At 42.5% G+C, this 17194-nt stretch overlaps 1 protein-coding gene across 1 annotated transcript; it reads left to right on the top strand.

The window, feature by feature from the left end:
* Positions 1 to 1439: 1439 nt before the first annotated feature.
* Positions 1440 to 2558, top strand: ATOH1 (atonal bHLH transcription factor 1). The gene has a single exon (XM_043969550.1). The coding sequence runs from the start codon at positions 1440 to 1442 to the stop codon at positions 2556 to 2558; it is 1119 nt and encodes a 372-aa protein (XP_043825485.1).
* The last annotated feature ends 14636 nt before the right edge of the window (positions 2559 to 17194 follow it).

Genomic DNA, 17194 nt, shown 5'->3' on the forward strand with positions numbered 1-17194 from the left:
GAGCTCACCTGGAGGGCACGGGCTGCAGCTTCTCCAACTACCTAAGCAACCACGACTGTATTTCCCCCAGGCCTGAAAAAACGGGAGGCAGGCGTGCAGGCAGCCGGCAAAGAGTGCAGCTCCGTGGGGAAGCAGACGCGTTAGATAAGCCTAGCAAAAGCTGCGCTTAGTCTCCAGGGGGTAAACCCTTGAGGAAGAAACACTTGCACAGAGTTTATGGTACTTGAAAGTTTTCCAAATTGATGTATTGTTGGCTCTTCTTTATCCTTTGCCAATTCTACCTGGGCTTCTGAGGGTATTTTAGGAAGCACTGCGGCGCGGCTGTAGAGTCTTTCTACGAAGTGCTTCGAAAACCTTCAAGAAATTAAAGCAAATTCAGGTTGAGAGCTCAAAGATGGATATCAGGATAGAATTCGGAATGTTAATATAATTTCGTGACCAAAAGGAGGGAAAAAAATTTGATAGAAAAAAAATGTAGTTGTAAGTGTGACTCATGAACCAAGAAGAAAAATTGTGGGACGTAGAATAATATAAACTTCGAGAAAGATGATCTGTAACAGGCATGTTTTTCCCAGTAAGGACAGTGTTTTGATGTGATAGACAGTTCTTAATAAAGTATAAAATATATGGTTGCTTCAAATTTGATGATCGACTACAGTGTGCCAGGTACTGCCGCTAAACGCTGGAGACACAAAGACCAAAAAAAAAAAAATTGAAAATAAGTGGTGGGTAGGTGGGTATGTCTCTGTGTGTTTTGTGTGCCCCCGCCACCTATCCGCGAGCGCTCAAGGAAAAGAGAGAAGGTGAAGGGTAGGTTTCCTCTCCGGGACCACAGGAGCTGGAACAAGGCTCTGCCTGCAACACTGAGCCGATCTGGTACGGAGAGCTTTTGATAGAAGTAGCATAAGGTACTATGCCTATAGGTCACTGTACACATACACACAAACGCACACACACAGCATAGATATCAGCCCTCTGGTGACATAACACTGGAGTCAAATTACACCCCTTCTATTAACATATGAATTTGATGACTTAAAAGGAAAAGAAAGGGGGGGGGGAAACTTGGGAGAGAGCCTTTCTCCCCAGTGCAGTAACTTTTCTCCTGGTGTAAAACTTTTTGATTGGCTCCTCGCACGCGCCTGTCCTCAGCCTCCATTGGCTGACTTGACACGCGACCGGCGCGAGGAGGGGGCTGGGAGAGGGGGGAGGTGGAAAGACACACTGGCGCGTGCCGCTTTTTAAAGGGGCGCAGCGCCTTCAGCAACCGGAGAAGCCTCGTTGCACGCGACCTGGTGTGTGATCTCGGGGGTGGGTGGGGGGAGGGAGGGGGAAAAAAATAAAACTTTGCAAAAGAAGAAAACCTTGAAAGGTTTTTGCTGTTAGAGTGCTGATTGCGAGTGAGCGCTGCTACACCTTACGATCGACCCGGTGGTGCAATGTCCCGTCTGCTGCACGCAGAAGAGTGGGCTGAAGTGAAGGAGTTAGGAGACCACCACCACCACTCTCATCCCCATCAACATCACCACAACCAGCAGCAACAGCAGCCGCAGCCAGCTCCAACTCTTCCTGGGAGAGAGCACCAAGGATATCCTCCTGGGCTGTCGCTCTTGGACAGCACCGATCCACGCGCCTGGCTGGCTCCCACTTTGCAGGGCATCTGCACGGCACGCGCCGCCCAGTACTTGCTGCATTCCCCGGAACTGGGTGCAGCTGAGACCCTGTCCCACCACGACGAGGCGGACCCCAGAGGGGAACTTGTGAGGAGGAGCGGCAGTAACAGCAGTAGCAGCAGCAGTAGCAGCAGCAGTAGCAGCAGCAGCGGAAGCACCAGCAGCCTCAGCAAGAGTCCTGGTTCGGTGAAAGTGCGGGAGCAGTTGTGCAAACTGAAAGGTGGGTTAGTGGTGGATGAACTGAGCTGCAGCAGGCAGAGAGCCCCTTCCAGCAAACAGGTGAACGGGGTGCAGAAGCAGAGAAGGCTGGCTGCCAATGCCAGAGAAAGGAGAAGGATGCACGGACTCAACCACGCCTTCGACCAGCTGCGCAACGTTATCCCGTCCTTCAATAACGACAAGAAGCTCTCCAAGTACGAAACTCTGCAGATGGCCCAAATCTACATTAATGCCCTGTCCGATTTGCTGCAAACACCTAGCGGTGGCGAGCAGCCAACCCAACCCCCAGCCTCCTGCAAAAACGACCACCACCACCTTCGAGCATCTTCCTACGAAACGAGTGCAGGAGCGGCCAGCACTTCTGCAGTCTCCCCTGCCCCTGGAGGTGGATCAAGACCATCCCCGCAGGGTAATTGTAGGACACGCTTCTCCGCCCCGACCTCCGCGGGAGGTTACTCTGTGCAACTAGATGCTCTGCATTTCTCATCTTTCGAAGAAAACGCTCTGACCGCTATGATGGCGCAAAAGACCCTTTCTCCTTCTCTGCCTGGAGGCATCTTGCAGCCAGTGCAGGAAGAAAGTAGCAAAACTTCTCCCAGGTCCCACAGAAGTGATGGGGAGTTTTCCCCTCATTCTCATTACAGTGACTCGGACGAGGCAAGTTAGGGAGGTAACAGACAAAACCAGAGTCGACTCTATCAGATACCGGGAAAGGTGTCCCACTTTTATTGTTGCTACATGATTCGGCATTGTCCAGCAAAGACTTGGCCACGTTTTGCAACATTTGGTGGCTTTACAAACGCCCCCCCCCCCCATATTCTTGGTGAAAATTGGTTGTTAACGTTGTTTCCTTTGTCTCTACCTTTTAACCCTTTGTAGATACATACAGTATGTATATTTTTACATCAATAGTCTAGTTGCCTACTGCCAACAAGCTGGTTAAAAACAGCAGCTTCACTTCCATTGCTAATTTGGGTTTAATTTATTTTATGCCCTGGGCATTTCTGTTTTTTCCGCGTGCTCATGTGTGGGCGGTAGTCTTCCGAAGTTATATTCCTAATTTTTTTTAAATGGAAAGCAAGATGCTTATAAAGAGTATACCTTTTTGATGTGTGTAATTGTCAGACAAGGCAAAGCCTTGCGGTTTATACATATATATATATAGTATATAAATATACCCATTACGCATATCTGATGTTAATAACGTTGGTGTCTTTAAGGAAGCTTGGCGCACGCACTTTATCAGCCGCAAGAAATGCGGCTCCAAGAGAAAATTTAACTGCCAACTGGAAACCAGTTTTTAACATGGCCACTTATAATCTTTAAGCTCCTTGCAAATGTTTGCTTTAAAAAGAAAAAAAAAAACAATTTAGTCGTGTCAAAATTTTTGGTCGATTTTATTTAGCTTTATTGATGTTAGAAAACTTATTTATTACCGAGTGTTTGCTACCATTTCTACTTATCTTTTCATTTTTTACTTTTTCTACAAGATCATTTATTTTAATTTAGAAAAGCCAACTGCCATTGTTTTATGATGTACTTTCTTTTGCAAAAGATGAAAATAAATATGAAAAATTGGACCTGGTTTGACTCTTGTTTTTCAATTATTATTATTTTTAAATGGGAATGTCTGTTTTCGAATGAATTTTCTAGGATAGAGGAGTGTTTTATGAAACTCAGATGTGAAATAAAACTGTTATATATTCTATATCACTCTCCTAGATGCTATATTTATAAGAAAACTTCTCTGAGGTTTTCCTCCAAGGTTTCCTGTCCTAAAGAGGAAAGCTTCTGAAAGTTCAGGAGAACTTTCCATCAATGACCTTTATCTGGATTGGCTAGTTTAATTTCATTTTAAAAGAAAGAAAGAAACAAACTTTAATCAAATGTAAATCGTTTTATGTTAGTCAAACACAGGGCAAATTTATAGGCTAAAGACAAATGCTTCTCTGCCTCCATTGGACACACAAGTAGGGATCCAAAAAAGAAAAACCCAGGGCTTCACTAAAAGAAAAATACAGGAGAATGAAAATTCTTTCTAAATCAAGTTTATATTTCCATTCAGCCAGTCTTGCCTTTGGAAATAAAAGACACTTCCCTTGTAATTTGCCCTTTCAAATGAGTTGAAACATTACTACCATGATATAATATTGTTTCCTAAAATTTGGAGACAATTGCAGAAACGAAGTACCACTTTGAGTAGCTGTCCTCACAAGGAGGGGGTGTTGTTCTGGTTCTCATGGTAATAGTCCCCTTAGAAGATTAAAGGAGGAGGAGTAGCAGAAAAGGAGTGGAAGGAGAGAGGGGTATTAAAATTCCCTTATTTGAATGTAAAAAATAAGGGTCGGGTCACCAATAGTGAACTAGGAGACCAAACCTTATGTGTTTAAAACATCTGGTTTAAAACAAAATTCTTTATATCATCTACAATGCTAGCCCGTAGCATAACAGGAAGCTGAATCTCTGGAAGTCAATTTAGCAGTGGAAAGATTGCCTCTCCTATAGAAAGGACATGAGTTTGACTCCCATTCTGCTTCCTGACCGTGGCAGGTGACCTAACCTCCCTGAGCCTAAGTTTCCTCATCTGTGAGGATGCTGGACTACCTCGAGGTGTTGGGTTTTTTGGTTTTGTTTTGTTTTAACTCTATTGGTGTGGTGGACCACTTCAGCAGTCTAATGAATCCCATAGACACCCTTTCAGAATAGTGTTTTAAAGTAATTGAAAGGAAATGTGGAGTTTCATTTTGAGGCTATTGAAGTGAAATCCCCCCCTGAAATCTTTTCCACAGAATCCTTGTCCTAGGACCCTGGTTAAAGAACCTCTAGATTAAATGGTCTCTAAGGTCCCTTCTAGCTCTAGGTCTAACGATGCTATGAAGCTGGGTTTGGTGGGTATTAACAAGCTCCTGTTTGATCAGAAGGACACTCTTGTCTTAAACCTTGCCCATCTGTGCTATTGCTGCAAAGGGAGGCAAAACGAACTTAGAATACTTGGCAATCAGCTGGAACACCTCCCCAGATGAAGCTGATAGCTACCTTTAGGCTCTCTGCAGAGGTGAGCAAGAGATCGTGACACTTTCTAGGGGGAGAAACAATGCACCTGTCTCTTTGATAACCTTTTGCACTCACTGAGTTTGCCATGCTCAAGATAAACATCAGAAATCTTCAGGCTGTTGAATAAATCAAGCTATTGCTTCGAACACATTTCCATCAGGGGTGCACCAAACTCCATATACTACAGCACAGAAGGGTGAAAAGTTCAGCCTAGTTTGATAGTTATTTTAATTTCATTAATGACAACACAGTCATGTGAACATATACAGAGTGATAGTGAATTGTTTTTACTATAGAGAATGGAGTTGGTGGAGGATGGTGCAGAATAGCAAAGTGAGGTGTTACATCTTTATAGAAAGAAAGTTGTTTGGCTCAACTTGTATCATCCACACAATAACCCCCCCCCAAAAAAAAGCAAGATCGTTTTTTAAAGAAGTCAGTGTTCTTTATAAACTTAAGTACTGTGATAGCTTCATCTAGTCCTCCTTATATAGATGACAAAGAAAGTGAGTCCTTCAGAGATTAAATGACTTACCCAAAGACACCCAGACAGTAATTGCCAAAAGCAAGGACTAAAAACCAGAGAAGTCTATGTGCCTGGCACATAATAGGGTGTGTGTGTGTGTGTGTGTGTGTGTGTGTGTGTGTGTGTGTGTGTGTGTATGTGTGTGTGTAGATAGATAGATAGATAGATAGATAGATAGATAGATAGATAGATAGATAGATAGATAGATAGATATGTGTATGTGTATATATATGTATATATGTATATATCTATATATATCCTAACATATATACTTTTCCCAACTTTTATATACTTCCAATATTTTCCTCTATCTCTGGGAACCTGTCATACACAGCATCATCATAGTCCAAAGAAAGTTTTCTAAATGCTCCTTTATTCTCTTACAACTCAGTAAGAGGCAAGTAATTATTTTAAAAGTCACTATTGTTGTATTTGAGCTATAAGTGTGTTTTAATCTCAGGAACTAGTTCATTGATCTTTTCCTTTTGAGGCACAAACCACTAAAATAAAAGAAAAATTTTAAACTCTACATCAGACAAAATGACAAGCAGGAATTGATTCAAGTTACCATACATGGTCTACAACTAATTTCAAAACAGATCTAGTGTTTCAAGGCTAAAGCAGAAATTTCTCTTCTCCCTTTCTCCTGTCTTTTTCTTTCTTTCTTCCCTTCCCTCTCTACTGTCTTCCTCTTTTCTTTATCCTATGACAGAGATGCATAAACTCCATTTCCATTTTAAGGTTCTGCTATAAAGTTTGCATAACAAACGATTGGCAGCCCTGGCAGCCCGTACTCTTACACTCCATTAACAAGCTGTAACATATAGCTGCAGGTTGCTATAATCTCATTAATATTTTGGAAACTTGAATATTGAGTATTTCGGAGGGCTCATTCCCCATATGCCGGACCACTCCTGCCATGCTGGCTGATTCCTTTCTCTCCATTATTAGCAATTAGCTTCTACCTTCCAAAGTCAGATCCAAGTATCCAAGATACTAGCAAAGGAATCAACTATGTGTGCAAGTTAAGCATGCTTAACATCCCCCAAACAAACAAAGAGACGACATTTCTTAAAGTAATGAAGACAGATAAATCGGGTTTTTTCAGTTGCATTGTTGGTGGGTTTTTTTTTTAAGTTTTTATATATTTTAAGTAGTCCTATTTATATTCTCTCAAACCCTCCCTCCTCGCCACCCGCTTTTCTTATTTGAGGAAGGTTTTGGCTCACCACACTTTGGAAACTTATTTGATTTCACGGAGGGCTGAAGGAAGCTTATTTTGGCAGCAAAGACATTTAAACTTGTTCTCCACGGTACATCTACGAAATAGGCGATGCCTGACAAAAACACCCAGGGATTTCCTTTACTTTGACCAATTCATTATTCTAACGGGTCTCCAGCCCTATTATTTGTTTTAGAGGTTTGTATAGCTTAAACCCGAACCAAGTAAGTGATCATTAATCCGTGAATACTTTGCAATTATTGCTCTCTTCCGCAATGTGCAGCCACCGACTTCGAAACACAAGAGGAGCTTATCACCTCACCTTGTCACCTCTAAAGCCCCCTTAGAAGTGCTTGCGCTTTCCCCAACGAAGATTACTACTTTGACTCTCTCATCATTTACAGCTTTAGTAAGGCGACTAACACTGAGTGGGAGAAAGGAAGGTATGGAACGTTAGTTAAGTTTTGGACAAGTGGCTAGTTGTAGCAGTGGGAGTTTATTTGTCGGAATTAGATATGAACATTTTCTTGGTTGTTTTTGGCTTGTCTCTGCTAAATCTGTGCCCTCCCCCCCCAACCCCACCCCAGCTACTAATTCTCCCGCATCCTTCTTCAGCTTGACTGAAGAGATGGGTAGAGAAGGAAGGGAATGAGTTAAACCTGTGCACGCCCGGGAGAGGTGGGGGAGGAGAGGGGAGAAAAGAAGAAAAGAAAAGAACAGGAACCAAGAAGCGTGGGGGTGGTTTGCGGTAATGTGAGTGTTTCTTAATTAGAGGAAAGCTGACAATAGAGGCGCTGGCAGAGGCTCCTGGCCACGGTGCGGAGTGTCTGGAGCGGAGCACGCGCTGTCAGCTGGTGAGCGCACTCTCCTTTCAGACAACTCCCCGGGGAGCTGCACTGCCACATTTAACACCATCATCATCCCTCCCCTTACTCATCATCCTCATCATCATCACCAACAACCCTTCCACACACACCCCCAACCAGCAGCGCTCACAGCGACAAGCCATTCCGGCCCCGCCGCCTCTTCCACCCCACCCCCATCTCCCTGCTACCCTCCCCCACACACCTTGCCAGCAGGGGCCCTCACCGCCCCCAGCACTTCCCAGCAACCAGGCAAGAAAAGAAACTCCGGAAAGTTAAAGCCAAAGAAATGCCAAGAGCAGGGATAGATGAAGGAGGAGGCGGGAGATCTCGGACAAGTGCTACTCTCTCCTACGAGTTTATGCACCTGTAGCATTGAATGTGGACTCGAAGTTGTGCGTGTACAAATGAGCTGTCCGTGTTCCCCTCCGCACACTCGAACAAACTCACAAAATCCTACGCCCCACTCTAAAGATTAAAAATACCGTTTCCTGGTGTTTTCTTAGTAGCCAGAGGACATTTTTCCCTAGCTGATCTCCCTCCTTCCAAAAAAAAAAAGAATTTGAATACTTTGAAAGTACTTAAGCTGTTTAGGGTAAACAAAATGTTACTAAAACAGTCTACTTGAGGGGAGAGTAAGGAGAGGAGTTTACCTGACTTTTCACCTTTCTTTTGGGATCCTCCCAATAGGGACAGGAATTATAAGATCACATGAGATTCCTCCACCTCAACAGTCATTTCCCTTTAGACCCTATACAGCTGTTGGTAGTCTACTTTTGCTCATAATCATCATTCCCTATTTCTCAGGATTGGCTCCAGAACTAACTCAAGGCAGAAAAGAAAAGCCGATTTTTTTATGTAGTGTCATCATCATACGGTCACAGAATTTAGATACTGAAGGGACACGTGGACCAGAGAAAAGAAATGATTGGTCCAAGCTCTCTCAGGCCCCCTCACTTAGTAGCAGAACAAAGACCAGAAGGAACTATGGTTTCCTGACTAGTCTCTCAATTCCAAAGGATCATTCAACTGAAATGTCACTTCTTCCTGGAAGCCCATGGACCCCACCCCCCCATTCCCCTCTTCAAAAAGCAATATAGGGGCAGCTAGGTGGAGCAGTGGATAGAGCACTGGCCCTGGATTCAGGAGGACCTGAGTTCAAATCCAGCCTCAGACACTTAACACTTACTAGCTGTGTGACCTTAGGCAAGTCACTTAACCCCAACTGCCTCACCAACACCCCCCCCCAAAAGCAATATAAACTTCTCCTCAGGTCAGATGACATTTTCCTTGCAACTCTAGTCCTCCTTTTTTCCTTTTTAAAACCATAGCTGTGATTTCACAGGTATAGGGTATTCCCAATAAAAGAAACTCCCTTTACCAATGTAGGTGTGTACATGGTCTGCAATTTAGTCTTAAAGAGTTGGGGCATGGATACTCAGATAAAATGAGGGTACCGGGTTGACAAAATTGAAGTGCCTCAAACCCTAGACTTCCTCACTCAAGATGTAGCTCTTTATCAATTCACTACTGGTCACACTTGTAGCCTCCATTATTTTCCCCTATATATAGTCTTTTGAGTGTGCTTTTTCCTCTCCCTTCCCTCGATTGAAATCAGGGCCTAAGTTTTATCTAAACTTTGTACCTCACCCAGCATCAGTTCTTTTCTGTGAATCCATCTTTGGGAATGGAAATGGAGGGCATCTAGGGTATTCAAATACCCAATCAGAAAGGAAATTCTCCTGAAGGTTTATATCAAACAGCAGAGGAAGTTTTGGCGAGTTCAGCCAATTGGTGTTGTTGAGTTTAAGCCACAAGGCACCAATGTACAAAGAGCAAATTCTTCATGGTGGCTGTAGGTTTTGATGGAAAGTAGCCTTCCTTGTTGCGATCTGTGCTGAAGAGGGAAGTAAATTAACTTGATTCATGTGTAGGCCTGCGGATCAATTCAGTGATAACATACATTTTTTATACCCTGGGTCATCTGAGAGCCTGGCATTATTCCCTTAAACGTTTCTCCGAACTAAACATTTACTAGAGTTCTTCAGGGTTCTGCGTCTGAATCCAAGATTTTTTTTTCCTTTTTTTAAAAAGTTGAGTAATTTGAGTGTTCTAAGTATTATTTTAATTCTCCGTCTCCATTTTATGAGGTATACATTACATAAAGGTATCTTAAAATAGTCTAAAGAACAATTTATTGTTCCATGTGGATTAAATGCGTTCAAAATATGTATCCAAGTTGGGGGGGGGGATGATAAAAGGGGAACTGAGAAAGGAAGAGAATGAAAAGCTGTGTAACAGCCACAGGAAGGAAGGGGGAGAGGGGCAGAAGGAAGAAAATGAACAAGAAAGAGAAGAGGATAGGTATCTAGAGGGAGGAGAAATGTGAAGGGAAGACAGGGACGAAGCGTGAAGGTGAGAGGCATCGATACAAGGGTGGGAGAGGGTGGACCAATGGCGTGCAGCATTAGGCTTTTGATACCTGGCGCTCTCTCTTGCTAGGAAGTGACTAAACGGATCACCTCTGCTGAATAAGCCCAGGGTGATCTCTGTGGGTGGCACGATAGCTGCGGGCGTTCTCTTCTTGCCCAGCCCGGAACAAGTTGTCCACAAAGAGGGAAAGGATTTGGAAGAGGCCGGTGGAATTGGGGGGGGGGGGTTGGAAGGAAGGATTCATTCCCCAAACCTCGGAGTCACATCCCTAGCGAAGCTCGCGTTGTAGGTTTCAGCAGTAGCCTCTACTTAACAAGGATGAGGCTAGCGAGGCCCTAGCCTCGGTAAGCTAGAGAACATAATGTATACAAATGAGAGCATAAGCAAACCACTCCATTAGGATGGGGATAGCTCAATCGGCTGATATCCATGCTGAGTCTGGGTAGTCTGCCTGAGGCTAAACCAGTGATAACATTTAATTCGGACATTTTCCCGCCGCCATTCAGTCTTCTAGGAAGTTAAAAAATGTGGGCGTTTCTCTCTCCCCCCCCCTTCCAGGAGCAATATTGATTTCAGCAACCTGTCTGTTTTTTGGCCCATTCTCTCCTTGGTTACACTTTACATCACTCTTCTGGGTCCTGTTACATGGATTCAGTTAATACTGCTGGAAACGGCGAGTCTATTCCCTTTCTCGTCCTCTTCCTGCGGTGTGTGTGGTGAGGGAGAAGGGACTTCAGTCCAATCCCCTCATTATGCATAGGGCACAAGAGGAGAAAAGAAGAAAAATGACTTGCCCAAGACGACTCAGATGTTTAAGTAGCAGAGGTAAGATTCGAATCCGGCTTCTCGGGATCCAAATCCAGTAAAAGCTCTTTCCTCTGCACAGCAATGCACAACGCGGGCAAAGACTGCCCATTCTTCTTTCTTCCTCCTTCACTCAACTCCCCCCACCTCCCCCCCCGCCGAGTTTCCTTGAATGGTCTCCACCTTTGTGTTCCCCTTTCCCAACCTAAACTTTATTTTTCTCACTTCAAAAAGAAGTTTTGTCAAAGCTCTTATGATTCCTAGCCTCCAGGACTCATTTGGGCACCTGCTTCTTTTTGTCAGTACTAACCACCACAACCCCCAATCCGAGAGACAGAGAGACAGACAGAGACAAAGAGACAGTCAGACGGAAACAGACAAAGACACAGTCAAACAGACAGTGAAACAGAGGATCTGGAAATTACGGTGGGCTTAAGAATAGAAAGTTAAAGGGTTTCAAAAAGTCTTTGGGTTGGTGGAAGGGAGATATCAATTTAATCTAAACCTTTTAACTGGAGGTTTTTCGGCGAAGGAAGATGCCCATAGGAAATGAGGGTAACTCATCAGTGATAGGAAGGAAGATCAACCTGGTTCCTTACGAGTTTCACACACACACACACACACACACACACACACACCTCTCACCCCGAAAGCTGGTCAAACTAAATCCAGCCTCACTTGGATCGTTTGCTTCGTCTCCAAGCTTCCTGACAAAGATCACTTCCTCCAGGTTGGGGTGTGTGTGTGTGTGTGTGTGTGTGTGTGTGTGTGTGTGTGTGTGTGTGTGTGTGTGTGTAATTGGCTCCCGGTTGGACAAGGAGGAAGCGTCACTGGCAGCGGTACCACCCACTGAAATATCCTTGAGTTTGCTTTTCACCCCCAACTCACCAGAGCTGATCTATTGGGCCATACTCCCAAAGTGAGGGAGCAAAAAAGCAAAAGGTTGTACTCATACACCCTCACCTACCACCCTAGTCTACCGGTCTCCGTTTATCCTTGGTCCTCTTTATATTTTCTCCCCTCTGACCCCTCTGACTTTTCATCTCTTCCTTCTTGTTTCCCTTACTGCTTATCCTTTCTCCTTCCCATGGCTGTTACCTCGCCTCTATTCGCTTCTTTTTCGGTACCCACTTCTCTTTTATGTTTCCTCATTCCAACATCACCTCTCGTTCTCCCTTTATCCTACCTTTTCTTTCCAACTCCATTTCTCCTCCTCTCTTTATTCTTCCCTCCTGACTAATCCTCCTCCCTCTCCAGTCCTGTTCTTTCGTTCCCCTTCTCTTCGTCAGTCACCCTCCTCTCCCCCACTCTCCCGTAAGCAGTAACTGTCCTCGCTACCTTTCACCTTTAGCACTTTCTGGCTCTCTTATAGTCAGAGCTGAATGATACCAGTCCCATTTAGACGATAATTGCCCTTCTCTTCCAAGTAGTTAGGGATGCGGCTAGTTAAAATAAAAGTCTACCAATCAAGCAACAGAAAGGGCTGTAGCTCTCTCTGCCCCCCCCCCTTAGGGGAAGCTTGGCTGGATCTCTTAATTCGAAGTTCTCACTCTTCTGGTCTGGATGCTGCCGAGGAGGGGTTGGGGGAGGGGAGAACCTGTTCTTGGATTGGATCTTGCATGAATGTGTTTTCAACTCCTCCCAGATCCCCCGCCTCCTCTCTGGCCAATGTACATAGCAGGGTTTCGATGGTTATGCTGTAGACTTTTTTCTCCTAATCTCAGTCAATCTACTCTGGATCATTGATGCAGGGCAGCATCAGCCCATCTGTTTGATCAACATTCAGAAGTCTCTATTTCTTTTGCAGTCAGAATTCTTCCCTGAGAAGGAGCTGTGCTATAGTAACCTCCATTTTATACATCCTCAGAGCACATCGAAACAGGCCCTCCTTTGAAAGGAGGAACAGGCAGTTTGATGACAAGACTTGCAAATAAAATTGCAAAATGCTTCCATCACCGATGTCAAGAATTGAATGATGAATCCCTACTCTGGATGGTTTGACTGTAAGAAAAATGCAGAAATCAACAAGTTTTATCCCACTGTATCTCCTTATTTATTTTTTTCCTCATGATGTCCACACCAGCTTAATAAAGCTGCAGAAAATTAGCAAGATGTTCTCATTCTGATTCAGTAAAATCAACTATCATTAACAAAGATGATTAAAACTAACCTGGCCTGCTTCAGACTTTCTTGAAAATTGGTTTTATGGGATCTTTAAATAAAGCAAAAAAAAAAATTAAATAAATCATTCTGAACTGTTTCCTGATGTTTACTAAGGCAATGGTCTCTTTCAAGACAACCTCCTGCATTTTTCTCTACCACCAGAGTTATATTGTAGGTAACTCTTTAAATTATTTTATTTCTTCATTTCCAGGTGCAAGCAACTGAAATGAATCAGTCATTTAGTGTAATTCTTATAAACTGCACAGAGATAGGATAAAATCCAAAGAATGACGTTGAACCTGAACGGTTTGTGCTACTTAATGTCTTTCAAGTCTAAAGACATTCATCATAACAGCTGGCAAATGGAGGGTTAATCATCTACTTAAAATGATGCTTCATATCTTTTTCAGTTTTGTTTATTCATAGGACAGTAAAGAGCTTTGGGGAGAGAAGGAAGAGTTTGTTCTCTTCAATAAGTGGATTGCCTTTTTTGAAAGTTTACTACAGTGGTTTCAAACTCAAATAGAGCCACTATACCACAGATAAGGACCCCTGTAGGCCATATACTGACTTAGAAAACCACATATTAACATTATCTATGTTTTATTGTATTTTTACTTATTTTAAAATTACCTTTTAATCTAGTTCAGGCCAAACTTGGGAGTGTTGTAGAACTAGCATGTGATATGTTTGGTTTACTATGTGACACCTGTCATGTGAAGATTCCCTTAAAATGAATATTTTTCCTCATTCTCCAACTACTCCAATGCTGTATTCTGGATCAATTTTAATTAACCTTAGCCCCCTTAGAACATAAAGATGTCACCAGCTTTTAAATGGTTCTCCAAAAAATGGAAGATTTAAGTCCTAAATATGAGAACAATGAAAGTGAGACGGCTCTGTCTTATCACCAGGTGCAAAGAATAAAAATATCTCTAAAGACAAAGCAAACTCATAATTTCTGATAACTGAACTTTATGCCTTTAATGGGCATCACAGAAATTCTAGTCTTTATTTAAAAAGTGGGGGGGAGGGGCAGCTAGATGGCGCAGTGGATAGAGCACCGGCCCTGGAGTCAGGAGTACCTGAGTTCAAATCCGGCCTCAGACACATAACACTTACTAGCTGTGTGACCCTGGGCAAGTCACTTAACCCCAATTGCCTCACTAAAAAAAAAAAAAAAAAAAAAAAGCGGGGGGGGGGGGGGGAATCCTGAAGGACTTAATTATTCCTAATTTAATCTTAATTTAAAAAAAACTTCAGAAAGGTCACCCTTTCTTTTTTCAGAATTCAGTAAGCGGGGTCATTTGTTGTTATGACTGATCAGAAATGATTAATTTAAATATATTGCTATATGCAAGATAGTTATGCCTTTTCTTTCTTCTTCTTCTTCTTCTTCTTCTTCTTCTTCTTCTTCTTCTTCTTCTTCTTCTTCTTCTCCATCTCTCTGGTATTATGTTTTCCAGTTCCACGATAGCTTAAATACTTGAAAGAGCTTTCTGTCACCAACTAGATATTAACAAAAACGTTATTCATCGCCATCCTGGCCATAGGCAGCATCTGAAGCTTCCAACAGTTCAACCCTGTGATTATTAACTCCCTTCCCACCAGTATCTTATGCAGGCCCATTATCTACTGTCAATATTTTTATAGCTCATGAGGAGTTCTGCTTACTTCCTTCTAGAAGGGAGGTGGTAGAGTTTAAAAAGGGGTGGATAAATATGTACTCTACAAATATGCTTGATTGAGGAGGTAAAATGGGAGGGAAAGGGAGAGCCTAGCATCTGCTGTCTCACATGTCTATTGTGTAGTTAATAATTCTTTCAGAATACTTTTACAGGGTGGAGACTTGCAGATACAAAGTTAACCTCTTGGTTTGGTCCAGTGCTCAGAAATGTTCAAGTTCTATTCTACTGATTTCAGGGAATTGAGGTAAGCTTCCTTCCCACTTTCTCTCATGACAAACAATCTTGGTGTCCTGATTTCAGACAAAATTCCTCTGTTTTTCTCTCTCTGTTATATTGTTTTAGTAAACAAGAAAATAATATTATCTAGGGTATAATCCTCACAAAATTACTACATAGATTTGTTATGCCTTTGGAGGTTAGGTGGTGCAGTGGATTAAGCGCCAGCCCTGGATTCAGGAGGGCCTGAGTTCAAATCCAGCCTCACTTACTGACTGTGTGACCCTGGGCAAGTCACTTAGCCCTCGTTGCCCTGCAAAAAAAAAATAATAAAAATTCTGAAAATTCTGAAAAGATTTGTTATGCCTTTGTAGAATACATGGCCAGCATAGTCAAGATACAGTGTATTGTGAATAAATATAGACACTGACAGTTTAAGTACACTAAAAGAGATCCTTAAGTAAAATCATTCAAGTGCTCCAATGGGTCTGGATGGAATTTCTCTCTAGTGATGCAAATTGCAAACTCACCATTCCAGCCCATCTAGGTTGACACTTGACCTTGTCCTCCCATAAGTTTACACAAGGATTCCACCAAAAATGCATTGAGGCTTCCTTGCTATCAACAGACTGTTAAAAGGATACCAATGGAACATTCAAAATATAATGATGATTTTCCAGTATTGCCATATAAGCAGCTTATCTCCCTTTTCAATGATATATTCCTTTATTTAAATTAAATTTGTACTTATAAATTTGTTTTTATATCACTTACATTTACTCCTGTATCCTCCCTTATCCCCTCTCAGAAAACTATTCCTCAATATAAAGAGGAAAAAAAAATATTCAGCAAAGTGAACCAACATATTAGGAAGTCTAATGTCATTTCAGTTGTCAATAACCATTTATTAAGTGACCTACAAGCACAGTGGATAGAATACCAGCCTGCAGTGTGTAATACTTGAGTTCAAACCAGGCCTCAGACACATTAGCTGTGTGACCCTTGGGCAAGTCACTTAACCTCTATCAGCCTCAGTTTTCTCAAATGTGAACTCGGGATAAGAACAGTATCTACCTCCCAGGATAAAATGAGATAATATTTGTAAAATGCTTAGTACAGTACCTGGCACATACCAGGTGTTTAATAAATCTTTGCATCCTTCCTTCCTTCCCTCCCTCCATCCTTTCCTTCCTTCCTTCCTTCCTTCCTTCCTTCCTTCCTTCCTTCCTTCCTTCCTTCCTTCCTTCCTTCCTTCCTTCCTTCCTTCCTTCCTTCCCATAAGCCCAGGCACTATGCTGAGTACTGGGAAGACAAATACAAGCAAATACAAATACAGAAAGTGTGTGCCCTCAAGGAGCTTATGAGTAATGGTGGAAGACAGCGCATAAAAAGAAGATGAAAGGGAAAGGGGAGACAGAGATGAATGAAGAAAACATCACTAACCCAGGCTTTTTTCCCCATTAAAATGGAAACAATGAATCAGAGGAAGGGGATAGAGGGGTAATGTATTTCCACTGTGAGAAGTCCAAGAACAGAATGAATTTCCAGGAGAAGGAGGCTGCTCTAGCACGGTAGAGAAAGTGTGGACAGTCAGGAATGCATCTTAAAGAGAAATAAGGACAGTTCTGACCTGTGCTCTTTCCTTAAAATGGATGTTCTGGGAGGAACTAGCCTATCAGGGATGAGGCCATAAGGACAGAGTAACAAACCCATGGATTCCCTATTAAAAGGGAAATGGGAGTGATTTTCTTTGAGTCCAAGTTTGGTCATTATAACTTCACAGTGTTCAATTTTTATTGTTTTATTGTTCTTTCCATTTATATTGCTATAGTCCTTATTCATCACTTTCTATCAATTCAGATACATTTTGGGCATTTCTCTTTATTCATCATAGTCATCAGCTCTTATAGCATAGTAATATTACTTTATATTCCTGTACCACAAACTATTTAGCCATCCTTCAATCCAGTTTTTTGGTATCATGAAAAGTGGTGTTCTAAAGATGTTTGTGGGGGCAGCTAGGTAGGCAGTGGATAGAGCACTAGCCCTGGAGTCAGGAGGACCCGAGTTCAAATCCGGCCTCAGACACTTAACACTTACTAGCTGTGTGACCCTGGAAAAGTCAATTAACCCCAATTGCCTCACTAAAAAAAAAAAAGATGTTTGTGTATATAGAAACTTTCTTTAAATCTTTGACTTCCTTGAGCCATCTATATATGTATAGCAATTTGGTTTCTTGGTCAAAGGGTATGGATATTTTAGTCACTTTCTCAGCATAATTACAAATAGCTTTCTAGAATGGTTGAACCAATTCACAGCTCCAACAATATTGC

This window comes from Dromiciops gliroides, chromosome 6, assembly GCF_019393635.1.
Source record: "Dromiciops gliroides isolate mDroGli1 chromosome 6, mDroGli1.pri, whole genome shotgun sequence".
Lineage (NCBI taxonomy): Eukaryota > Metazoa > Chordata > Mammalia > Microbiotheria > Microbiotheriidae > Dromiciops > Dromiciops gliroides.